The sequence below is a fragment of the Balaenoptera acutorostrata genome, chromosome 5, assembly GCF_949987535.1.
Source record: "Balaenoptera acutorostrata chromosome 5, mBalAcu1.1, whole genome shotgun sequence".
NCBI lineage: Eukaryota > Metazoa > Chordata > Mammalia > Artiodactyla > Balaenopteridae > Balaenoptera > Balaenoptera acutorostrata.
In genome coordinates this window covers 13,122,066-13,150,048 of record NC_080068.1, presented here as the reverse complement: position 1 = coordinate 13,150,048, position 27,983 = coordinate 13,122,066, and the positions used below count along the sequence as shown (strand labels likewise).

Sequence of the window (27,983 nt, the reverse complement as noted above, 5' to 3'; positions counted from 1 at the left end):
CTGGTTTAATAGCTTCTGCTTTTCTCCCACTAGAATTTGACTACTTTATATGGAAATCATGTCAGCTATTGAGCTACTCAGTGGCAGTCATCATGGGAACAAGATATGTAAGGTACATTCTCATACTTCTGGGGTTACTCAAATACAGTGGTCCCCCAGTATCCACAAGGAATGGGTTCCAGGACCCCTGTGGATATCAAAATCCACAGATGCTCAAGTCCCTTATATAAAATGATACTGCATTTGCATATAACCTAAGCACATCCTCTTGTATACTTTAAATCATCTTGGGATTACTTATAAATAATAATACATTGTAAATGTTATGTAAATAGTTGTAGATACAATGTAAACACTATGTAAATAGCTGCTCTGGCGGCCAAATTCAAGTTCCGCTTTTTTAGAACTTTCTGATATTTTTTTTGAATATTTTTTACCTTCAATTGGTTGAATCCAAGGATGTGGAACCCATAGGTATGGAGGGCCAACTGCACTAGGGGAGGGAGGCAGATGCTCAGCTAATTACAAAGCAGTACAAGCTGGGCTAAGGGCTCTAACTTGAATTTACCTCTAACATCTAAATTTCAGACTGCTTGTTCAAATGGCACTTAGTGTGCCTAGCACGTCTTCTCTTGTTTTTTTTTGTTAATCAATAAATGATTTGTGTTAGAAACTAAATACAGTTTAACTATTTTGAAAAGATTCCTTCATAAAAATAACAAGAAGTTATTACACATCATTTGGAAGTAATAGTTGAAGCTGCTGGACTGTGTCTTGTAATAATTCTTCATACATGTCTCAAACTCCCATGTGCTATAAGTTAAGAACAAACTCTACTATTTAATTTTGTGAAGAACCTCTACAGCAAGTAATACAGGGCGTTGAATAGCAGTTATTTCTCAATAAAGATTTGTGAAATCAATCTTGATGAGTGAAAGGAGTTGCCATGCAGCTATAAAGTACACTTCATTTTCCTAGAAACGTAAATATTCTGATTGGGATAAATTTTATATATATTTGAAGAAGACAAGCTTGAAAAAAAATTCAGAATTCCTTCACATTGCCATTTCTCTTTAGTTAATAGCTAGAAGTTTTTTTTGCAAGACTTATGACTTCAGCTATAATTTACAGACTAAGTGCAACATTTCTGATGGCTTCAAAGCAGTTTGTCAGCAGTGTACCCTTCTAAGCTCTAACAACAATCAGCCCCATTGAAATGTGTGCATCTCTGTAGCATGTCTGCTCCACTTTCTTTTTTTCTGCTCCACTTTTTACTCACAGTCATTTCAATTCAACACTCAACAGCACTTTAGATAATCTGTTGTTGCTTTCCAATCTGCAAAGTCTAGTATTAGCAAGTCTCCCTTCTGAACTCCTAGATTAAGTTTAAATATCATTTCTCTTGTGAAAAATCATTCAATATATAGTATGTGGAGGGTTACTTTATTTATAGACACTACAAGAAGAATCTTTTGGGGTCTGGTCAGAAAAAAAATAATAAATAAGACATTTCCAAGTACTGTCTCTACAAATTTGTCTAACAGTTCTTCTTCCCGAGAGAGGAGAGTAGAGGAAGAATTCTTGAACTCTTATCAGCTCTACAGTATTGTCTCTGAGTATTGCCACAATTGGAAGAGTATATCCAACTTACAAATAAAGGTCATTTATAATTGGTGCCTTGTGAACGCTCAACGTAAGGTGACACACACTTACATAGAGGTTACAACACTAAAACCAGCCATCCAAACCACAGCACATTCTCTGGTTACTGCTGCCGAGAAAGCTCTCCAAATGGGGAGACCACCTCTAAAGGGGAACTTGTGCCCTCAATCCCTGGCTCCAGGGCCCCTAATCAATCCCCCACACACGCCAGTCTTTATTCTGGATCACATAGGAAAATTCTTCCTTGTCAAATAAGGTCCTCCTTGACCCAAACATTTCTAAAATTACAAGAACGCTGGTGCAAACTGGTGTGAGGTGGACGGTGGGAAGATCTAATGGCAGCAAGAATCACCCTTAGATAAGAGGATCCCCGGTCACGTTGCCAGGGTGGGCACAGAGAAGACAGCAAAATGGAGCTTGGAGCATATCTTCCCATTTAAAAAATTAAACATTTTAAATAATAGAGAGATTCTATGATACCATTATCATAGTGCAATATGTGAATCCCAATGGGTTAAAAATAATCTTGTCTTCCTCCTTGAATTATTCTTCTACCATACCCTTGCTGCACTAAAGCTACAGTAACGTCCTTGCCAGTCTCCGAACATGCCAAGCATGTTTCTCTCTCCTCCTCTCCCCTCTATTCTCCTCTCTTCTCGTCTCTTCTCCCCTCCTCTCTCCTTTTCCAGAATACTCTATCCCTGTCACTTCATTTTAGTTTCTACTCTATGCTGTCTCCTCAAAGATGAGGTCACTGACCTGCCATTCTACATTCATATCCTCCATCACTCTATATCCCCTTACCTTGCTGTCTTTTTCTTCATACCCCTCTACACTTTCATTTTTTCTTTACTGCTTGCCTTCCACTTAAGAAGTAAGCTTCAGGAAGACGAGGCTTTTGATTGTTTTCCCTGTTTATTTATCACTGTATATATACCCAAGTCATAAAAGAGCACCTGATACATTTAGATATTCCACAAAAATGAATATTGAAAGACTTAATATATATTATTGTGCTTTGCAATTTTTTATTGGAGCCTCCTAACAAACCTATCTAAATAGAGAGCATGGAATTTTGTTTTAATGAGAAAAAAAGCATGAAACATGACATAATGAATTTATTCACCAATTTCATCTTTCAGATAACAAAAAGTTTCAGGTAACTAAGCCAATGAGCATATAATATAGAGTAAGCAAGCTGAGAGAAATACAAGTATGATTGAATTGTGTTCATACGTGATTGTGAGAAACCCATAAACAGTGAAATAAGTGTATAGACATCATCTTTTTCTTCTTCCTCTTTCTAATAAATGCCAACATCTTTATGGAGAGGGTTAGAAAGAAGCCAAAGGGCACAACTCTGTACTATCAGCTTCCTAGATAACCGGGGCCCACAGAACAAAGCATTTGAGACTTTAGGTTCTGACCCACTTCTTATACTTAACCACTTAGGATTGTTATTCTTGGAATATTGATTATTTACAGTTAACCATCATGGATGGTAAAATACAAACATGAGAAAGATGACTATTATCCAGTACACATACACAAAGCAAACCTTTACCCAGGATTAGAAACACCTAGAGAGTAAACTCTTTAAGAATTATGTGATATAGTTACTTATTCCAGCTCCAAGCCCAATCTCCTTTTTCAGCTTCAAATAGAAATGATTAAAGAATAGTTAGCAAGAACAGAAAGATAAAACATGAAAACCACAAATTAATGTTTAGAGAAGAACACTTTCCAGCAGGTATTAACTACTTTTGGCTATAAGAGTTAGAAAAGGAAGTCCCTGAAAGATCCATTTTTTAATATGTACTTCTGCTTCTAAAGTTTTATTCTGAACATCCAGAAAAATGTTAGTTTGAATTCTCTATGATAAAGATTCTTCTCAGGTCCCATTTTATTATGTTCTTTGTAACCATTAGCATAAAACTACCTTTCAAAACAAGAAAATTCAAAATCAAACAAAGGAAAAGTGCAAGTTTAATGCTATAACAAATTTAGTATTCAATCCATCCTTTCTAGTGAAAGAGAAACCAGTGTCTTCGGCATGATTACTTGAGAAGCTAACAGAGGTTACTACCAATGTAGTAAGAATATTATCGCACATAACAAAAAAAGAATTATCATCATTTTCCTAATGAACACAAGTGGATTATACTGTTATTTCTTCTGAATGTTAACTTTCAACCATCTTGGCTGAACTTCAAAAAGTTCCATTCAGCAAACCTCTGGCCTACTGAATCACGTATCTGGCTGACATTAGCTGAACTGACCTATCAGTCACTCTCATGCACCCTTTCCCTGCATCAGTGTTCCTGCAGAGAAGAACATTTAACATGGCACAGGATGAAGTCCTTGTCCTGTTCCAGCAGAGACGTGGACCACATGCAGCTGTTAGACATTCTATAAAGGTCATTCTCCCTCTTGAATTTGTGTATTATTTGTTTTTGTTCTTATTCAACACTTGACACCTTCTCCTTGTCTCTACCTTTGTACAGCTCCTTTTCAAGTAGATTAGCATTTATCACTTTATATATTAACATACCTGTGTGAAGCACATTTAAAATATGTTGGTAAAAGTAAGCTTTTCTTTCCTTTTTTTCTTTCCTGATGGCCCTTACCTTAACACAGGGCATCATCCTACCAAATATAAAGATGACTTGTTGCAAATGATGCACTATGTTCTTCTTTTCTCACTTTGTACACCACTTTAATCATCATAATTTTCTTTTAATTCCTTTCTATTCCACACATGAGAGGGTAAGCAAAAGAACAGATGTTCAGAAAGAATGTCTGAAATGTCTGCTGGATTCGAAGAAAACAAAGTTTCAGGAAAGAATACATTAAAACATATCTAAAACTTTCATTTTTTAAAATGTGAAACTAAAACAGCTATATAATTTCTGTGAAATAATTAAATTAAGTAAATTTATTTTTCATAAGAGAAGAATGTTGGCCAAATGTTTTATGTAGGACCTGGCTAGCTTAACCTAAAGATCTGGCCAAGGAAACATGGCCAACTAACAACTCCCATCTCTCAGTGGAAAATAAGGTAAAACAGGAATATATGTGAAACATGTCTGGTTACTCCCTGGCATACGATCTACTCTAAAATGAGGGTCTGAGTGAGTTTTTCCCAGCGGGGACCAGAGATTGAGAGGGCATAAAAACTGTCTAGAATTACAGGCAGGAATGTCCCTAAGCACAGATATTTAATTTTCTAGAAATAATGTGAAATGAAGACTTATGCCAACTTCAAGTACTTGTATAATGTACCAATAATCAACTGAAGACAAGTTAACAGATACTTTAAAAAGATGCAGACAATGACTCTAATAGTGACTTTTTTTTTAATTAATCAATGATACTGTATGACTCAGGGGAAAAAAACAAAATAAAACAATAGCCATTTGTAAAACACCAACAAAACTGGGTTAATTTTTTAGTAACAACTCACTAGAAGAGATTTTGCTTTTTTTTCTTTCAAACTAATGAAAAATCAAAATCGAGGCTACAATAGTATTATAGAATGTGGTGAGAAACTCATGGGGTACCCTGTATCACACTGATTAGAAAATCAGAGAGGGCTCTTAAGAGAGTATCTGGCTTCTTGTTAGCAAAGTGACTATCAGAGATAAAAAGAGCATGGGTTGCATGGAATAGATACAAACCCAGTGAAAACTATTCTCTAGACATAATAAGGGAAGAAATGAGGATAGGTGTCAGACCCTATTATTATCTATATTCTGGGACTGAGTGAAGTTTGACAAATTATATGGTAATGCTAAACTTCCCTTAATCTCATCTGCAAAATGGGAATGATGATAGTACCAGCATTATTAGGGTTATTGTAATAATTTAATGAGATAATATCTACAAAGGGTTTGCAACAATGATTTGCATATCGTGAGTGCTTAATAAATGTCATTCTAATTACTGGTTCTTATATATAATTATGAATAAAAAATTATATATTATTCTTGGGACTTCCCTGGTGGCACACTGGTCAAGAATCTGCCTGCCATTGCAGGGGACACGGGTTCGAGCCCTAGTCCAGGAATATCCCACATGCCGCAGAGCAATGAAGCCCGTGCACCACAACTACTGAGCCTGCACTCTAGAGCCCGCGTGCCACAACTACTGAAGCCTGCGCGCCTAGAGCCCGTGCTCTGCAACAAGAGAAGCCACCACAATGAGAAGCCCGCACGCCACAACGAAGAGTAGTCCCTGCTCGCCTCAACTAGAGAAAGCCCACGTGCAGCAACGAAGACCCGATGCAGCCAAATAAATAAATAAATTTTTTTTTAAAGTTATATATTATTCTCATTTTAGAGAATGGATTTAGTCTTTTCACTACATCCTACATCCTTTTGTTATATTCTATAATATTGTTGGAGTAGGTAATCAAAAAGATGTGACCACCAGGTGACTCGCAAGCTGGACATGGGCAATGGGAGACTCCCTACCCACTTTTCCTGTCCTTGGAATGTGTGTTCCACTTGACTTCCCCCCTCCCAGAGGCTGCTCCAAGGATACAGCCTTGAAATCGAAATGTGGTGTTGAGGTTATCTGAACTGGGTACGTGACTGAGCTCAGTTAAAGCCTCCGGTATACAGAACTGAACCCAGTAAAGGCATACAGGCATACCTCATTTTATCAGACTTCACTTTATTGTACTTTGCAGTTATTGCACATTTTTTTTTTTTTTTACAAATTGAAGGTATGTGGCAACCGTGCATCAAGCAAGTCTGCAGTGCCATTTTTCCAACAGCATTTGTTCACATCATTGTCTCTGTGTCACATTTTGGTAATTCTCACAACATTTCAAACTTTTTCATTATTATTACATTTATAATAATAATAATATTTGATCTGTGATCAGTGATCTTTGATGTTGCTATTGCAAAAAGATTATGACTCACTGAAGGCTCAGATGATGGCTAGCATTTTTTAACAAGAAAGTATTTTTTAAGGTATGTACATTGTTTTATACATAATGCTATTGCACACTTAATAGACTACAGTATAGTGTTAACATAATTTTATATGAACCAGAAAACCCCCAAAATTCGTGTGACTCGCTTTATCGTGACATTCAATTTATTGTGGTGGTTCTGGAACCAAACCCACAATATCTCCTAGGTATACCTGTAAACTTTTTAAGATTCTTTGGGGTGGGTGCAGCCACCCAAGGCAAACTTGTAATTAATTTCCCTTCCTTATTAAACCTGCCACCTAGCAATCTGTAGTGGCCTGACTTTTTTTTCAGTCTCTCCCTGTCCTTCCTATAGTGGCTGGTTTCACAATAAACCTGGAGGCTCCCAAGATGTTTGAGAAGCAACAAGTATCCTTTGGGTGTTTTCTCAGAGATGAGGCAGGACTAAGGGGACTATATCTATTTATTACATTCATGATAGTGGCACCCAAGGTGGGCAAATTAGATCAATGACCCCTCTATAAACTATAGAAGCACTTCAGCTGTATTTTATTTTAAATAATGGTAATTCTAAATGTACAATATAATAAAAGTCCTTTTTCATTAAAGTACCTTTAAATTAAAATTAAACTGTGGACTTTATATTCACTGTTCTATACAAATTGTGCTGATTTGGCCTCAAATGCCCAAATAATTTACTAACCTTTAATCAGTTATAAACCTGTGGAGCTGGCTCTATTGATTAAACTCACATTAATAGGTCAATTCTAGAAGACAAGTCTAGTTTAACTGAAAAAAAAGAACAATTAGTAAATCAGTACCGATACGTAAAACTACCAAGAGAATTAAGTGCTTACCAAATCACTGTGACTTCTCTTTCCCTTTATTTTCTCATTAATACACAATTTTTCCCCACAGAATTTTTTTACGTAAGCATGGGACATGCAAAACAAACATTTCAGTACAGTAAATATTAGGAGGTTTAGGCAAAAAGTGGATGCTAATATAAAGTTAGAAGGTAATTAATTGATTATTAAAGCATAGACATTAAAAATAAGAAAGTAATATGAGTTGAAGAGATTATGACTTTAAAGATATAAAAAGTATAAAGTTAGGTAGATTTGAAAGAAGACTTACAGAAGGGTTATGTCTCAAAATGGATCCAGGCAGCAGAAAGATTCTGAGCTTTTAAGTAACTAAAGAAACCTCTGTTTTATGAAAGTTCTGGAGCAAAAAATAAAGAGGATTTAAAAATCCATAAATTTGTTTGACGTGTTTTGTCATATTAAACAAATAGCAAATCTCTTTGAGTTTGAAATTGAGAATATAAATAACCAATATTTTCATAGACAGTTTTCCTCTTGACATAATTACAAAAATCAATTAACTCTAGCCTCAGGATATTTGGCAAATGTGCACAAAACAGAAATAAAATGTACAATTAATCACAACTATTATATTTATGAAATTTTGAGGGAAAGCAGAGAAGAAAGAGGAAAGCAAACAATTATTTATTGAAAACTCATTCTGGGGCTCCCTGGTGGTGCAGTGGTTAAGAATCTGCCTGCCAAAGCAGGGGACATGAGTTCGACCCCTGGCCTGGGAAGATCCCACATGCCACAGAGCAACGAAGCCCGTGCGTCACAACTACTGAGCCTGCGCACCACAACTACTGAACCCGCGTGCCTAGAGCCCGTGCTCCACAAGAGAAGCCACTGCAATGAGAGGCCCGTGCACCGCAACCAAGAGTAGCCCTGCTCACCGCAACTACAGAAAGCCCGCACGCAGCAACGAAGACCCAACGCAGCCCAAAAAAGAAAAAAAAAAAAAAAGAAAACTCATTCTGTGCCAGTCTTGTTTTATTTTTTCCTATTTATCTTATTTATTTAATTTACTTTTCATTTGTCTCTTCAAGATAGGTGGTTATATCTACATTTTATATATGAAAACACTAAGGTTGAGAATGTTGAAATAAACTGTCCAAGAGTGATTAAAAACCAAGGCAATGAAATATATGCATAGTAACATGTTTTAGTACAGAGAGAATTAAACTTTGTAAATCTTAGAAGAATTGAGTTCCAACCTGAGTTTGGGGAGAGAAGGAGGGGATAGAAAGGAGAGGGAGTGAGGAAGGAAGAGTGGAGTGTGTAGTCTGAAGAATAGAGTTTGGATCTGGGCTAGACTGCCGGGCTCTAAATTCTGGGAGAATTCGTAGAAGAGGGTATATATATATATGCTTCCTGTTCCTAGCAGCTTATGGGAATAGTTCCCCAACAATTGGTTTAGCTACCTCTCACATTATATTAGCAGGCTTCAAAGAAATTAATTAAAGTACTTTATGGCAATATAGTAGAGCACAGGTAAAATGGACCTTATGTTAATGAAAACAATTATCCAGTTTTACATAATTGGGCTATTTCTATCTCTTGGCCAATAGCCTACATTAAAACTTCTTTGGTGATATGAATATAATTACTTTTTTTAGTAAAAATTATGCTTAATTGACTATTCAAAAATGCCTATCTATGCAGCATTCACCTCACTTAACCTCTTAATTTGCTCATCAGCAAAAGGAGGACTCTGGACTATAGACAATTTCTAATATTCCTCCCGACTATGAGAATCCATGATTATATATTTTCTACAGTGAGGATGACCTAAGGAACAGGGTCAGCCCAAGCCCAAAAATCGCCACTGATAAAGAAAGGAGGAAAGCTTCAGTCTTCTTTGGAGCACAGTTGGAAAAAGATGCTCTCAATTCCAGTTCCACATTTGGAACTAATAGCCAGGGTACCAAAAGTGAAGAAAAGGAGATAAGGTTTATATGAACTACGCTATCAAGGGAAGAGCAAAAGTGTGAAGGTAAGAGGCCAATGCAGGGCATCACATGATCATTTCTTGAGGTAAAACCAGACTTTGGAACAGAGAGAAAGGAAAGGAAGGTTAAGAGAATCTAATGACTTTTATACCAAATTGAAGAGCACACTTCTGAGAGTGAAGGTTGTAGAGGATGACTCAATTGGATAAAACGGTAGTTATAGTGTAATTAACTTAAAATCACAAACCAATATTTTATGCTTATCCCCTCTAAGAAAAAAAATTAATATGCACCTTTGAAACTTTAACTGTTAAGGCTATCCTCCTCTTCTCTGGAGTATTTGCTACTCCATTATATATTTTCATAAAAAATAAAAATTGCCAAAAAACTTGTTTAGGTGATGATTTCTTCTTTTAGGATGCAAAAATGAAGCAAATTTAAATCTTTGTTGTAAACTGTCTTTATATTTCTGAGAACAATTCACTCCACGTCCTTTATTTAGTTCCAGAGACACAGCATCTGAGGTTAGCTGTGAATTTATGCAATTACCAAGATCCAATGAGTTTTGCTAGGAGCAGCAGTCAAACAGTAGATGGGGAGAATGGTTGCAGAAGAATAAAGGGAGCAATTACAGATACTAATGTCTGATATTTTAAAAATCAGTTAAATATGTTTGTCTGAACAAAGAGAACCGACACTTAGCTATTGTTCCTCTATTCTGCTGCCTGTGAAGAAAAGTGCTCTAAGTAATTAAAAATAAAAACAAAACTTCCATCTATTTCTTTAATCAGCATAAAAGACCTAGATAAGAGGAAGGAACAACCTGTTGCTAAGACAGAATCACTGCCTATCGAGGCTGGGCCAAAGTACAAGCTAATCACATGCCTGCAGTTAGGGCTCTGAAATGAGTGCAGCCTTTTCCCTGTTTGCCTCCAGTCGACCTTAGTTTGTCCCTTTCACCCCAGCAGAAATCTTAATACTGCCATTTTCACTTTCAAAAGAGTCCCAGTTTGGATAATAGATTATAAGATTACCCTATTCCAAATGAAAGGGTGTGGCCAGTCAAGGCAAAGCTAAATATCAGTGTCAGTGATAACAAATAACATTCTATTTCATGTAATTTGAGAATGAAGTATCATCTTTAAAGGAATACTTAACCTTAAATTCAGTCACTTTAATAAAGACTTTCAACTTTGATTTATATGTTGTAAAAAGGCATAGTTGTAAACCTGAATTGATATTTTAGGAACAGAGGATAAACAGGGAACCCTATCTGATGTCAGGCATGGGATCCACTTTCTAAAGCTCAACCCAGACCCAGGACCCTGACTGTCAGTATAGTTAAATTGCAAGTTATATCTCCTGAAGTATGAACACTGACTATTTGCATAGTCCACAAATCCATATTTTAAATGTTACAACTGCTTATCCTTATAACAGATGAAGTAGAGAGAGAGCAGGAGCAGGAAAACTTGAGACTTTCAAAGTCTCATTACTTATCCAAAGACTTCAGAGCTATGAAGTGGTAAAGTGACCAAGGCAAGATGTGAATATATAACTTGGACATCAAATTGAGTGCATCTATTTTTGGTACTATACACTGCTCTGACTCTTTAAGAAACAAAAATTACCAATCATCACCATTTTTTCCTAACTCAACTCATTCAGGTTATTCTTCACCGATTCTAAATTTCTCATCCTTTAACCAACTCTAAAACCAACAAGAGAGCCTGAGAGAAACACTGAGAAATGCCAGAAGCCTTCCTCCCCACTGGAGCACTCCATTTTCCATCCTTGGTTCTCACACAATGGATCAACTTAGTAAGAACAAAAAAGAGCAAGATGGCAAAATTAAGTTCAAATAATATCACACCTAAACTGTTTTTACTGGATTAAGCGTTGACAGTATATTATAAAAACAGGCTGAAAAGCTAGACTCTAAACAATAACACGAAGGCAGAAAGAAGACTGGCTTTTATCTGGATCTACTCCATTTCACTCTTCAGTTCAACCAGTGTTTTTACACACATGCAGACACACTGCTTCTTCTTTCACATTCTTCTGACTGCAGATCCATGTTTTCAAACACTTCTTATCTGAGAACACAGATCCTTAACCATGAAGTAGAGTCTTCTGAGACACTTAAAAAACAAGGCCTGAAGTCCCAACGAGATCCCTTTAGTCCCATTTCAGGCTTTGCTTCACCATCCTAGGAGGACAATTTTCCTTCCCTTCAGCTAATTATGTTTGCAGATAATGTGTAACTAAAGAATACACAATTTTATGGAAATATTTTTACTCTTCCATGTAATTCTATTAATTTACGTAAGGGGATTCTACTTGCAATATTCACTAGAAAAGCAATGATGCACAAGAAATTAAAATTATCATATTTTTATTTTACCTTTGATAACCTACAGTTGTGTCAAAGATCACTCCATTTTAAAGTTGTTTTGATTGGAAATAGATATCAAATAAATTAACAGCACTAGTCTCTTAATATTAGTCCCAGACCCTGATTAAAAATATGTATGGTCATATTAAGAAATGAGAATACAGATATACACTTTTAAAAGTCAGTAATAATATTGAAGTAACAATTCTGTACTGTTAAATAAGCCCACACAGAAACTAAAAATCATAAGGCCCTTGCACAACTACTATTTTCTGAATATAAGTAGCTGAAAAATATTTTAAATGATTCACATTTTAAATAGGAAATGACACTATGAGCATTGGATTGAGGGAAAAGTTAAAAAAGAATGACCAGAAAAACACTGTTATCGTTTTTAGATCAAAACAGCATTGATAGCACTATGGAGAATGACTTTTTTATTCTCCATCTGAGGCAGGAAGGGGGGTGGGGATTGGGAAGCTGCTGTCTGGGATATAACACCTCACTATCATGCCAAAATAATTTTGAGTTCAATCCAAACTCAGCTTCTCTCATCTCTCTCAGTCTCCTATGTTGGTGAACAGCATGCGCCTCTACTCAGTCACTTAAGATAGTACTCGAGAATGATGTTAGACTTTCTTCTTTTACTCCCACTTCTAAAGAACGACCGAGTTGACAGAGGCAAACTCCTGGGTCTCCCCTCTAAGCAAATTTTCCTCTCCATTCCCATTTGCAGTTGCTGGGCACAGCCCTGCACCAAAACACAGCTGGAGTACTGCCAAGGTCTTCTCCACTCTCCACCTACCACACTGCCACTATAAAGAGCTTGTAACACAAGGCTGGGCATCTCTTAGCCTAAATTATTTACAGAATTCCCATGCATCTCATAGGGATTTTTCTAACTTCTAACCTCCTCTGTTGCCATAGCCTCCACTGTTACAATGTTTCTTCTAAATAGAATTGCTTACCATTTCCCTCTTTTGCCAGACTACAACTCCACGGTTTTGGCAGCAGTGTTTTCCAGTCAGGTACTGCTTCCTCATGACAGTGGTGAACAAACTTCATTTTTCTATGAGGGCCAATGTATAAGGTAGGATAACTTATACAGTCCACCTTTTTTTTCCACTCAAACTGAAGTGTCTTATATATATTAATGAACACTATCTATGTATAGCCATGTGCTTCACAGTTTCTTTTTAAAAGTACAATATTCAAATTCTTCCTTGTGGCCTATAACATAGCATCAGCTAGAAACCAACTGGGAACATACAATATAAATGCTCAGTACACAATTTATATTGATATGAATTTCATTCCAACCGTTTTTACAAAATTACCTAAAGCGTTTAAAAAGTATAGCTGAATGAAATCCATATTGTCTTTAAAAAAAAAAAATCACCATAGGCATGACCCTTGGAACTGAGCTAATCACAGGGGTCCTGGCTATCAGCAGCAATAGCCCTAAAGGGCACTCTTTTCCCAATAATAATAGTCTTCATCCTGCTCCCAGACTGTCATTCAGAGTATTCTTCTTTGGTGGCCTGGAAGCTTCACTCCTCTTATAATCTCAGCAGCCAAAAGCAAGTTCTAGCTTTAGAATCTGGGCAGTATTTTGAGAAACTTCTTCTCAGCAAGCCTGTGCAGATGAGCATTCAGGGACTGATTTTCCGGTTTATGGATTATCTAAAACCCTTTGCTCCTTCCTTGCTTTTGGCCATTTCACTGCTCATTAGCATTGCCACTGAAGGATGGACAGGAAAAATAAAAGGAAAGAATCAGAGCAGCCAGTTTTGCTATTTATTAACCACTTATCAACCACAAGAAGAACTCTTGTGGAGAAAAAGAAGTATTGGACAGTTACTTTTCGAACTATCTGTTATTTTCAATTTCCAATGTTTGTCCTATTCTTAATTACACCTACATAATTAAAAGTTGGCATAAATATGTTTTCCCAACAATACTTATTCCATTTGTAAAGTTAACTAATTTTACTTTTTCTGTGAGGCAATTTTCTTCTTTTGTCTGCTAACAGTATAAAACTATCATTTTCATTGATGTTTTATACATCTAGAAGAAAGTACAAATTAGTAATATGAGATAATAGTATACTTATAACTTCAAAACTAAGAGAAAAAAATTAAATGTAATTTAATTTCTCCGTACCCAAGAAACCAAGTTTAATGGAAAGATCTGATACGTGGCAGTAAATCTAGAAAGGATCTCATTAGTTTTATTAATTACAAGATAACTGGACCTTAAAGCCATCTCCTCTTTTTACTTGACCTAATAGCGTAACTACTGACATCCATAGGAAAGAAAAAAAAAAGAGGAAAAGAGGTAAACGGCAGAGACGTTCCCTTAGCTCTGACTATGGCATGACTGTATCGACTTTGTAGCCTATAGGAAAAACAAGGTTAATGATTAATCATCAGGAAGCTGAGTAAAGAGTTTTCAGTTATAAATCAAGACCTTCTGCAAGTGGTAATCTCCTTATCCCAATTATAATCTTTTTTCTGAAATATATGTTTGCTTTATGGAACCCTTAAGGGCACCATAAAGGTGGCATTTATTGAATTATCACATACTCCAGTGCCATAATAGACCACAGTCATCCAACTATGAGTCCTAAATTGCTCTACTTTCAGCTTCCTAATGTACAATATTATCTCAGACAGCAGATATACTTAAAAATTCTTAAAGGATGGGAAACATGTCTTATATGAATACATATTGAACTGTGCACATATAGTAAGCACTGAATCAAAAAAAAATTCACATGGTTTTCACGTAACCTTAAAAATATTTTTTCTGCAAATAGAATATGAGGATGTCGATCATGATTTCTCAGTTTGAAAATAATGAATTATAAAAAATGTACAAAACCCACCATGACTACACCACCCGGAAACTGAAGAGTAATCCCTCTCAAGTCTGTGCATGAGCCACCTCCCACACTAATGAGGAGTTAAATTTTTTTTTTTAACAATTTTGTTAAGAAGAAATTTATAATGGTTTTCATAAAGGGCATGCCTCCTCTGGGCTATGCTGAGAGTTGCTGGTATTTCTAAAAAGAAAATTGACTAGTTTCCTGTTATCACCATTCAAAGAAGCAGCAAAGAAGAAATATGGACTGAAGGGCAAGATAGTAATTGCCACTGCACCTCTAACACAATTTTATCTGTTGTCAGATTGCAGAAATTATAGAAGGAAGAATCAGTCTTCCAGATTTTAATTCACCATGAACTACATGCAACAGAACAACAGACCTGACTCTCTTGTCCCAGTTTAGCTCCAAAGGTATTACCTAGCCTTCAGTTTTTAAGATAATAAGCCTATCTAAAATGTGCTCCTCGTGGGGCCTGTCATTTTAATGATATCAAGGTTAAGTATACTAAGTACTTCACCAATTTTAGTGGCCCATTCCAACTTAAATTTAGATTTAAATCTGCTAAGCATTTCCTTCAAACAGTTGTATTTCACCACCCAGGAAGTTATGAAGTAGCAAGTTTAAAATATTTTTTAATGTTATATACTTCATTAATTATATTCTTCAGCTCCAGCTATAACACAGCATGCCTTCTTTATCAGTCATTGCTGTGCCCAAACCACAGGACTTCTATCCCCTCACTGTTAATGTATTCTATGTTTATACATCAATTAATAGATGTAACCAGGCAGAAACAACCATGTGATATTCATATTACATTGTTTTCATGAGACAAAATGTTTTTATGGAGGAGATAGTACTGGAAATGACAAAGAACACAGAAAAATATAATTCATCTGTTATTGGCATTCTTATTTTAATATAAATATTATTATTTTAGCTGCAAAATCAATACGTAACAGTGTATTAATAGGAGACCAATAAAAGAACTGAGATTCATTGTCAGAAGGCTGAATTCTGAGGTTAGAAAATGTGGAACATTTTTTTTCCTCTTTTTCACCTATGTCTAAAGATCTGTCAGCTATGATATAGCACAAATAGAAGTGAAAGTTCCATAAAAGGAAATATTTAAATGTGTTACTGAAAATTAGTATCACATGAATTTATTTCATCTATTTAATTTCTATGTGGCAATATATACTGCCTTGTGAAAAACTATACTCTTTTAATTGTTCCAAAATGATTTTTTAAGTAAATTAAATGCATAATAGAATTTAATTAGAGGAAACCTATATTCAATACAAATGTGTCTATTGTAACAAGATAATTCTATGCCATTTTAATGCCATTTACATAGGAATAATGTGTGTTCCTAAAATTAGCACATTACTAAAAGACTAAATGTTGATTCTATCTGTAATGGTATATCACTACTCCATAAGATATAATCCACTCATAATTTCAGGTAAGAAAATTTTACCTAAATTTGAGTGCTAATCTGGGAAACTAAATGAAAAAAAACTGCAGAACAACTAACAGAGTCTGTTTCAGAGAGGACATATAAGCTTCTTTGGCTAATTCTACTGGCATTGGCCCAGTATCACTTGACCGGAGATTATAAAACAAAACAAAAACATCAAGAACCACCAAAAAAACAAAAACATAAACACAGTTCTATTTGAACAGTTGCCATCCAAACTCAGGAATCAAATAGGTTTGAATAAAAAAGAACATTTTATTTTGAATCCTCTTATTGAAAATTTTCTTATGATTTAACCTTTAAAAAATTACTATATATCCCAACTCCCACCATTAAAAACAAAACCCTCCCTTTACCTCATATTCCCACCCCACCATACCCATTTCTCCCTTAAAGCAAAACTCATAGAGTTCCTCAAGCCCCATTAAATCTTTGATTCCTTGCCAACCTGCATTTTGTCCCTTCAGGCTACTGAAAGCAATTCTGTCAAAGTCATTTTTGTCCTCAACATTTCTAAACCCAGTAGTCAAGTGTCAATTTTCATCCATATAATTTGATAGGGCGTCTGATTTCCCCCTTGAAATATTTTCCTCACTTGGCTTCCAGAACACCACACAGTCCTAGCTTTCTTTCTAACTCATAGGCCACGCATCTTTCTCTTCTCCTGGATCCTCTCCATCTCCCTGACATCTACATTTTGCGATGCCTGTGGTATATAGTCTTGGACCTCTTCTCTTTGCACGGTTATTCCTTAAGTGTGCTATCCCCTCCCATTGCTTTAAAGATCATGTCTGTAATGATGAATTCTAAATGCAAAGCTTGAATTCCTAACTCCTCCCAAAATTCCAGACTAATGTAATCAATTGCCAGCTTAAATTCTCAAATTTGATGCCTAATAGGAATATCAAGTGTAATAAATGCAAATGTTGACTTTTATCTAAAACTTGATCACTGTCCCACGTTCCCAATTTTAGTCACCCACTTGTTTAGGTAAAATACCTTGGAAGCTTCATTACTTCCTCTGGATTTCTCCCAGCAGAACATTCCATCGGAAAATCCTGTTTATCTTCAAAATACATCCACAATCTTACAACTAGTTCAGCTACCAACTATTGGAATAGTCCAATTCACTACTATCAAACTGATCTTCATATTTCTACTCCAATCATTCCACCCAAGCAGAGAAGGTTATCTTTCTAAAACACAAAGCATTACGTATCGTGTTTGATCTCAATCCTCCAGTGGGCATCCTACATACCTAGATTAAATACCATACCATGACCTATAAGCCACTATAGGATCTTCCCTAGCTGCCTCTCAGACCTGATTTCCTTCTACTTCCTGCTTTGGTCACTCAACTCCACACTTGCCCCACACTGACTCTTAAGATGTTCCTTAAATGAATTAAGTAGATTCTTTAGTGTCTTGTCTCATGGCCATTGCCTTTGCTATGCCCTCTGGCTGAAATCCTGTTTCATCAGATATCCACGTGGCTAATTTCCTTTTTATTTGAATCAAGTCTCTGCTCCAATGATCATCTCCTCAGAAGGTCTTAGTAGCTGACCCTACTCGAAACAGGGTGTCATTCCTTCATTTTTCTTCATAGCATTTATCAGTAACTGACATTACAACTTGTATTTTCTTCTTTATCTGGTTGCCACCCCCATGAGAATGTAATGCCTTAAATACAAGGACATAGGTTACTTGTTCGACATTTGAATTCCAGGACCTAAAAACAGTAGTTCATAGAGAGCAGGTTCAGAATAAATGTCTGTTGAATGATAGAATATTCTCCCACTGAGCACACATACTACATATTGTTAATAATGCCTGCCTTACCCTGTGGTTTCAGGGTAACTAGCTTCTAGAATTATGATTTTGATAATGAAGCAAACATCTTTTTAAGGTTAGTTGGGAAAACTCAAGCACTCAGAGCAATAAAGTGCAATTATTTATTTTAAAAACATTACTTTGAATTATTTGGGGATGAAGAAGAAAGTTTAAGAACTGTTGTTTTAATAAAATTAATAACTTGATCTTTTTTCATGTATAAATATATCTGTTAATAAGGACCTTGACTACAGAGAGATTTAAAAATTTTTAACATACACAGGGAGGCCTTTTGGTACTTAGTTTCTTGTGCTTGCCTCTAGGCTTCCCTCTATTCACTCAAGAAAGCTTTTCAGTGGGTCATCCCAGCCTCAGCTTCACATTTGATAACCACTTGGTGAACAACAGCAGGGTAAAAGCTGGAATACCTGAAGAACACTGAAGAAACACTGGCTATTTCTTTTATATGCTACATTTTTGAGTGGTGCCAAACGTATGCTAATATTGCTGATGTGCTTGGAGTTGGTAAATTCTAAAGGCTCCTGTAGTCCATGCTGGTTAGAACATAAGACTACTCATTCCTCCAGTCAGCCTTAATGTACACTAGTATTGTGGGATACACTAGCACTGCATGTAACATCTTAGTATTAACGCTAGAGAAAACAAACACAAAATGTAAAACAAAGAACAAACCCAGCTCTCTCTTCTGATGCTGAAGTTATCTAGAATAGCTGATGAACAAATATATTATGTATTAATTCTTGTTCATACCAGAAAATCTTCATTTTAAGGGATCCTTAATTTGAATGATTAAGGTTTTATGCTCCATTTATTTCCCCTTGTATTTTTTTTTAATTCACTCTAAACCTAACTATTAAAAATAGCTATATGACCCACACTTGACTGTATCTCTTCTCCCAATTCCTCAAACACAGGAATTTGTCTTCATTTTAGGTCATATAATTGTAGAGCTTAAATGAACATTAGTCTAAGTCTTGTTTTAGGGTTGATAAAAATGAAGACTAAAGAAAATAAGTAACTTCCCAATATTGCTCAGTTAGCTATCTATAAAATTGGTAGTTAGCCCCAAACCCTCTAAATTCTAATCCAGAACATTTTTACTAAGACTTACATCTCCAATTTTTCACATTCATCTGAAATTCGTGTCCACATCCAAATGCTAAAATTCACCAATTTAAATGACCTAAATCCACAGATGTCCTCTTAACAACCAATCCCAGAATTACGTTAGTACGTTTCCCCTTGCCCATTTGACATCCATCTGATCACTTAATTTTACTCTGAATTTTTAATAGTACATTATTCCAACGAGTTTATTAATTAATACTGAAACAGGGCAAGGTCTACCATAACATGATAACCGGTTCATTCATTTAACCTAGTATTCCATTCTCTAATTTTGTGGCTTTGCCAATGTAAAAACTGATGTATCAGATTAAAGGTGACCTAAGTTTCATCCTCCATTAGTCTTATAACAGGATATGCTAGAAGGAAGATCTTGCCTCTTAAACAAATTAAATAAACAGGAAAATTACTACTTGATAAAAGACACTGGTTTTATATTACTACACAAATCCGATGGCACTGGTGGTAGTGGTGGTGGTGGTAGTAGTATGTGTGTGGAGGAAATTAATTAATACATGAAACTTAATATTTTCCAGGCTAAAATTATCTGAAAACATATATGATCCTTCATAAAAGTCAGTGGTTGACATTTTTAAAATATATTTATATTTGTGCCCATGTGTTTTTTTCATAGCTCTGTGTATGTGTGTTTCATGTTACAAACATCAATCAGTTTGGGACCCTAAATATTCCATAGGTAAGCAGTTACTAATGTCTGTTTACACCAGCATTATTAAGCATATCTGAATACTATTTGGTGTCTTAGATTTTTCCACAGATAGTATTAGCTTAAGAGTATATTTCTGTTGTACTTTAAATCTGTGAAAAATTTACATCATTAAATCTAGCAATCTATCTAGAGAACACAGAGTGTTGATATGCCCTAGAATTAAATTCTTACAAGAGTCAGGGATAATATTTCTTTTGTTGTTGTTATTTTTTGATTTTTTTTTATACAGCAGGTTCTTATTATCTATTTTATAAATATTAGTGTATATATGTCAATCCCAATCTCCCACAGGGATAATATTTCTTTTTCTGGTTTGAAAATAAAAACCACCTGAATCTTAGAGCATCACAATCCTCATTAAATGGCATTTTTTTTTTTCTGAGAATTAAAAAAAGTAGTTCAGGGGATTTTCAAGTAGGACTACAAAGGAACAGCTCAGAATGCAGTGACACCTAATGGCAAAGCTCTCTTTATAGGCCACAAATGTATTTTCTAATAAACATTATATTTTTAGTCAAACTAAGTATTGCTACTCACCAATATGTTATTATCTGAAATATCATGAAAATCCAATAGCAGTGCCAAATACTTTACTTTTTAATACTAAAATAATATATGCAGGTGAAGGGATACTAACCTTTTGGATTAAAAGTGTGGTTTTAAAATTATAATATCTCTTTGAGATAAAATTACAGCATGATAAACTTAGCCTTGGAGATTAGAATTAAATATAACACATCTCCCATTACTCATAACAACCTCAACTGGTTTCTATTGCTGGGTAAGTTGAAAGTTAATGACCTTGATTTTTATTCATATTTGAATTAGAATTTATAGGAGGTATTTACTGGATGTACATTTCACTTGGAGTAGAAAGCAAAGTTCCTCAGTTTAATGGCTTATTAGTCATGTCATAGTTGATATTGTTGATTAATAACATTGTCTAACTTAATGCACATCTGAATTGCACTTCAAATAACTGTATTATTGATATAGAAAAACATACCTCATAAAGTATACCCTCATTTTAAATTCAGAAGCTACTTCTTAATACTTTCTAGAAGTTTACACTATATGTTATCCATAACTTAGGGAGCAAACAACTACTGTAAATAATAAAAGGATAACTTAAATCACTGAGATATCCCACACAGTGCAGGGTCCTTGATGACTCCTGAAGGCTATCATTAACCAATGCAAATCATGTAAAGAGTTGAAAAAGAAACAATTTGACAGAAGACACAGTACAACTTCTAGAAATCCTTCTACATTCTGTATTTGATAAAATAGTCCTCAGTGCGCCAGTAATGAAAACTAATGCTTTAAATTTGCCATCTATTATTGTTTACAATGTGGTGACACATCTTATTCACCCACCAATTTTGTACTTTAAACTTTCTCATAATGAAAATATTCTGTGAATTGTCTTAGGCTTCTCAAACATGTCACAGTTTATGATCTCAGAGAACAAAGTATCATTTGCTTATGAGAAAAACATGAATAAGGGCTTCATTTCTATTTCCTGTTGGCATAAGGTATTTTACTATGACTGGTAACAATAAAAACATGCTAGTGATTTTTATAATATATGCATAAGTACACTTGAGTGTTCCCTTGCAGAGATGTATAACTGAGGATAGCTCATTTCAATGAGCTGGTACAGGTACAGGTACCAGATATAGAAATGAGCACACATGAAACTGTTAAAACATGAGATCCTCCGTATTAGATATGAAGCAAAACACAAACTGTGCAGTTGACTGGAAATGCCACCTAATCCCTGCTTAATTAAAGCAGTGCTCTAAACTCCCGTTGTGTTGAGGGAGTAAAGAGTGTGGGACGACTGATGTATGAAGAAAATAGCAGTCAGCGTGGCTAATCTCAAAGACTTTGGAGCTTTCGAGCTACATAAATCAGAGTGACTTTTGAATAGCCTCATGAAACACAATATCATTACCATTCCACTCACGACTTTCTGGTTCTTCCTACAGCATGCAGATCATTAGGAAACTTCTAAGCAATCAAGTAATGGGGGTCTGATGAAATTAATCAATGCACAGGCTCAAAGTAGAAGCATAATTCAAAATTGCACAGTTTTTTTATGTCAAAAGACCTTTACTTGGTGAGGGGGGGGGCAAAGAAGATCACAATTGAGGTGATTCATTTCTAAATAGTGTGTGTATTGCATGTGCATGTGTATTAAACAAGAATATGTAATTATCAAGTATCTTTAAAATATGATTTAACAAATTCAAAGTAGTGCATTTTTGACTGAAATTAATACATTTCCATTTCAGTCATTAGAGTTTAACCATCATTGTGGTGAACTAATGTGCTCAAAAAAAAAACATATTAGAGTTTAAAATATGTAATTGACTTTATTAAAACTACCTGCATGAAATAAAAACAAAGAGAAAGAAAAGAATGGACAAAGTTTTCAAACATATAATTTGGTTCAATACCAAAAAGATTCGATATTTAAAGAACCTATTAGAGCAGTGTCTTTTCATCTTTCCAGCTCGCCTGAACTACATATGGCAGCTACTGTCTACCTGAACACATCACATGAGGCTGTGAAAACCTTTCATTTCCGCTTATCTCCTTATATCTATAGAGTTGAAATATTCACTTTCCCTCCAGTGTCATCACTTTCATCCCTTTAGTCCTGAAATAATACATTCGCCATAAGCATACTTGTCACATTAGATACTTAAATGAAGACTATCACCTCCTAAAGATAATTAATTATCTTTTCCTATTCAACCAAGTAAGTAAACTGATCCAATGAATATTAACTGGTACTTTAAAATTTTAATACGGGCATTTGGTTTTGAATTTATTATACTTTGGCCAGGGTGGGGATGGAAGGGAAAGGGGCTTTTAACCTCTGAAGTGCACATAAATTAGACTTGGTCATTTTTTTAAAAATTTAATTTAGGAGGTTACATTTTTCAGTATATTATAAAAGATACGAAGCATTTGAAACAACCATCAATTTGCTAGCTTCATGGCAATATTAGGTAGTCTATAAAAGAAGTTAATGCTCTTGTCTAATGTACTAATTGCAGTCAAGTCAAATTAATTGTCTGAGAAGTAACTATTTCTTTCAGTAGTATATACATTTAATGCATACAATCAGCTTTCTAAAGAAATCTGTAATTTGTACACAGTAACTTTTTTGGGGGGATCTGGCTATAAATAAGTAAGCTGTGTCACACTGACAGACAACAGAATGCCAAAGAAAAAAATACAATAGTTGTGTTCTATTTTGAAACAAATGCCCAGACTGCATTGCAAAATAGTATTCATCTAGTAGAGCACAGCAAGAGCTGTAGGTGTTTGCAAATAATGTATTTATCGTTTAGACCACAGAATAAGCAATAAAATAAGCATTTATCCACAAGCCTCCCTCCTGAGCGATGATAAGCGTAAGCCAGAAACCCCTCACCATAACATGAATATAAAGGTACCACGGTAATATATATCTGCATTCCTGCTCCGGTCGTTTACAACTGGACATAAATGTACGTCATTTCTTTAAGAGGAGCACACGTCATTTCTGAACTCTATCAGAACATTACCGAGACCCTCCACGAGACAATTTCTCCCTGAAAAGTTCTGAACCCACAGACACTGTTACCCCAGGCAAAACGTGACCTAGCAGACAAGCTGTCTAGTGCTTAATTCACTAAACGCGTTAAGTGCAAGGTTTTCTGAATCCTGACCTCATCACCCCTTGCACAGAGATATATACGGTTCTATTGATAGAAATGATAGAGAATGGCAGACGTGTTTACAAAGACAGCCTCTGAGACCAAGGGAGGGAGCCCCCTGGAGCTGAGGGGCTGGCCGCTGTGGACTCGCACACCAGACACAAGCCTTTAGCTCAGGCAGGCACAAAGGCACAACCTCCACCTGCAGCAGGTTCCCCTTGCAGGACGTGTGAGTGTGAGTGTGTGTGTGTGTGTGTGTGTGTGTGTGTGTGTGTTGCGCGGGGGAGGGGCAGGGGGCGGAAAGGGGAGATGCTGCGACCCATCTGTCGCCTCAATTTGCAGGGCATCAAGCCGTGTGGACACATAAAAGTCCTGCGCCCGGAAAAATTCCCCCAGAGGGGCCTCTCCTCAGCGCAGTAACTGAACCCCGCTGGCCCGCGGACGCGAATTTCCGAAAAGCAAATCGTCGCATTAACGCAGAAAAGGCTGCAAGAGCCGGTCTCGGTTCAGCTCTCACGGATTAGCAAGTGAGAAGAGTTGGAGCCTGAAGCCGCGAGCGCTGTGCTTGATAATGACGTGCAGCCCGCGCCCGCGCCCGCCGCGGCCAGACCCGGCCCGTCTGGGTGCCAAGAGGTAGGGCCACGAGCATCTCCAAGGCGGCTCGGCGTCCTTCCCGGACTCAGGCCGCCCGGAGCCCGAGCGCCTTTGCTCTCGGCCTGGCGCTGCACCTCAGAGTTGACGGCGAGGCGAGGCGAGGCGAGGCGAGGCGACGCGGCTGTTCGCCAGGCAGCCCACGAGGGCGGCGCGCGCGCATGTGCTTCCGCGTTTCTCGAGCGCCCGGGGCCAGTCTCGCCGCCGCGCCAGACCCGGGGAGCGCGAGCGAGGCAGCGAGGTGCGCGGCTCCCAGTCGCGAGCACCGCGCAGCCCAGAGGACAGGAATCGGAGACGGAGGCTGGGGGCTCAGCCAGCAGCCCGCCACCGTCGCACGCGCTGCGGCGAGCGCGGCCCGCTCACGTTGCAAAACCACCTGTTCGATCCGAAGGGCGCTCTCCCCCACCCCCACCTCGCACCCCAGCCCTTTTCGCCTCACAGGTGACACCTCAGTTCACCCAAAAGGTACTTTTTTTTTTTTTTTTAATGTACATCCGGGAAAGAACATGGAAGGTAGAGTCGATGAAACTTCTTTTCCTCACACACCAGAAGCCCCCCGCGCTCCCCGGCACGCACGCCCGCTGAGGTAGATTCGAGACCCCCAGGCATCCAGCCCACACTCCCCGATTCACCGCGAAACAACAGCACCAGGCAAGGTTCGGGCATCCGCATCCTTTCAGAAAGCTGCCCAAGTGTGAGGGAAGGTAGCGGGAAGGGGCAAGGAACCCAAGCCAGCGGCAACGAGCCACACAGAGGGCGGAGAGGGGGAAGCAAAGGGGAAACATCTGCGAGCCGAAACGGTAAAAAGTACCCACGGGCAGCGCCAGCCCTTTCTTACCGATGTGAATGATCGAATCCGCACTCGCCGAGTCCCAGGTTCGAGACCACCAGAAGCACAAAACCAAGAGCAAGGGGAAAACTTCCATCTCCGCCTGTGCTGATTGTTGTCTTTGAGGATGGATTTTCTTTCAATATTAAAAAAAAAAAAAAAGTCCAAAGAGTTTGAGGTCACGATAGTTTAGCACAGCTTTTTCTTTTTTTCTTTTTTTCTTTTTCCTTTTTGTCCCCCTCAATTCCTGTTACCAGACCAAAGCTTTTATAATCGTCGCTGAGGAAGGCAGAGCGAATGAGAGAAAGAGCCCAGCCTGAGGAAACCTCCTTAGCAAAGCCGTGTCACTTGGAGGGGAATTTTGGCATCGCCAGAGTTGTTTGCAGTTTGGCTTTTTAAAAATGTATCCAGCCTCGCTGCTCTCGGGCAGGGGGAGCGGCTGGAGCTCAGACCAGCCCCATCCGTGCGCCGGGGCCGTGGGTCTCCGGTCCCAGCTCCGCCGCAACTTCCAACATACCACCCCCCCTCCTCCCCGCTCACGCCGGATGTTCCCCTCCCCCTCCCGCCAGCGAAAAAGCCCCCCTCCCCCCCCCCGCCCCAACGGCCCGCAGAGAATCACTTGTCTTCGCTGCCAAAATAAAATCTAAGTGGAAAGGAAAGATAAGGAGATTCCGAGCGGAACAGCCAGATTCCAGCAGGGAGGGGAGAAAGCCCTCTCCAAAAGGGGTGGTAAAAGTGAACTTCAAGGTAATGCAGATAGTAATGCAGAGAAAATTCCCCTTCTGCGCGAGGCGGGAGCGGAGTTCGTCAAGGCGGGCCCGGGGAGCCGGTTCGCTCGGGCGCGGTGGCGGGGGAGTTGCGCTGGGCGCGAGCTGCGGGGCTGGGCCGGAGGAGGGAAGCCGCCGCGGGCCGCAGGATGCTTTTGGAGCGATTCGCCTGGCGGGATGCAGGAAGCGAGCAAGGAGCGAGCCTGGCAGCTTCAGCACTAGACCCACGTTGCCTAGAAATGGATCACCTAGGAGAACGAGCGAGCCCGCGAGAGAGCGGTGCTGTCAGGCGGAGACAGGGGGAAACCGAGAGAGGAAGAGCTTCTCTCTAATAACCACCTCCTCCCCCTATCTGCAATACAAGGGAGAAACAAAACAGTGCTCTCATTTCCCTTGGAATCTTCAACCGGGACTGAGAAAAAGGCAGGACTCTGAGAGAAAAGACGTTGTCGCCTTTTTTTTTTTTTTTTTTTTTTTAACGAGGTTAAAGGCAACCGAAAAAAACCACCCCAATTATTAAACCTTGCTATTGCTATTCTCCAACAGGTATCAGACTTTTTCTAGTCTTTGCCTGGAATTAGTCACATTGCTTAAGAACAAATTAGGGACACCTGGTCACTAAGGGAAAAAGAGACCTAAAAAGCTTTTAATGAGATTTCAATTATAAAGTTATAAAAAGGAGAGGACGTGCTAATTACCTTTTATACAGTGATTTTTTTTTCTGTCTCCAGTGTATTTTTTAGGTAATCAGGAGAGAGCAAGGATAAAGAAGATCTTGAAATTTTAAACATGTAATAATTAAATGAAACAGAAATGCATGCTTCAGTGAAACATTTGATAAAAACATTACATTGACTAGCTTGTCCACAGACCTGTGTATATAAATGCAGAATGAGGAAGTTGGTTGCTTCTCCATGGAAAGAGCTGAGAAAGTACTGAATGACAGCCTCCCAATACCAGAATGAAAGGATTTTCTGCAAGCATACTCCTTAAAAGAAAATCCTTAGGATTGTGACTTCCTTTCTTCTCATGGTTAACTTACATCCAGTCTGGCCTCATTTCAGAATGGAGATTTGTTAACACAACCAAGTGAGTAGTGGAGGCCAGGTATACATGGGCCCAATATTATTTCAATTATAATTGGAATCTTTGGGGAATGTTGCCACGTGGCATGTATGGATGTCAAACTCCTCAACCTTTCAGAGCCCTCCCTCATCTCCAAATATGGCCCACCTCTTTTCTTCTTACACTCTCACTTGAGCCCTTCTCTCTAGTCTGGTGAATTAGGCTATTATTTCTCCAAACATAATTGTATATCACTTCTGTGAAATGGCTTCTTTCATTCACCTTGTGTATTTTTTCCCTGAACATTCTAGAAAATGCTGTGCTGCCATATTGTTACTTAGGCTAATAATCCTGTTGGAAGGCATCTATTCATCCTCCCAACCGCTCTCCTCAGGCACTTCAAGGCTGAGTTCACATTTTTCCCATGATGTCATATCCAATCCTTTAATATGGAATCATATAGAATAAATCCATCTTCCTTCTGTGTTCTCATAGCGCACTCTACCTTTGATTTAGTCAGACAGGACGACTTCTAAACTAGACCACTGATGCCTTGAGGGTGAGGACCATAGCTTATTCTTATTTTATTCACTGCATCATTTTACATAGAGCCCCTTGGTTGACCTGAAATTAATTCATCACTTCCGTCTGAATTTGGCATAAATCCATGCTTCCAAAAAGCCATCACTGATTAATTCCTCTCAATTTTCATCATTCCTTTATTTTTTTTCCATTAGTACACGTTGATTCAATATTGATTTTATTGATGTTGTTGGTATCATTTTACTTCTTCAAGGGTTCTGTGGCGATTTCATGGATCATATTTTGTTGTTACAGATAATGAAGTCTTTGAAAAAAACAGATTTATCTCCCCCATAGCTGGCTTCTATTATATTATTCACAAGGGTATTTTAAAAATTGATGAGTCACTATATGCTCAATCAAGAAAAAACTTGTGAAGTAACCATTAACATAGAAAGAACACTAATATCTTAGAATCAGAGAATGGGAAGGAACTTCAGAACATTAGCTAGCCCAGTCCTTGCTTAATAAATGTCATTGCTGGGC

The 27,983-nt window shown here is 37.7% G+C and overlaps 1 protein-coding gene across 2 annotated transcripts in view; it reads right to left on the bottom strand.

The window, feature by feature from the left end:
* Window positions 1-25,564, bottom strand: part of GRID2 (glutamate ionotropic receptor delta type subunit 2) — a 1,428,522-nt gene extending 1,402,958 nt beyond the window's left edge. For both annotated transcript variants that reach the window (XM_057547452.1, XM_007184090.2), the window contains exon 1: window positions 25,093-25,564. In XM_057547452.1, coding sequence (XP_057403435.1) covers window positions 25,093-25,180 — 88 coding nt within the window. In that variant the 5' untranslated portion in view covers window positions 25,181-25,564. The remainder of the gene's footprint in view (window positions 1-25,092) is intronic.
* Between the last annotated feature and the right edge of the window lie 2,419 nt (window positions 25,565-27,983).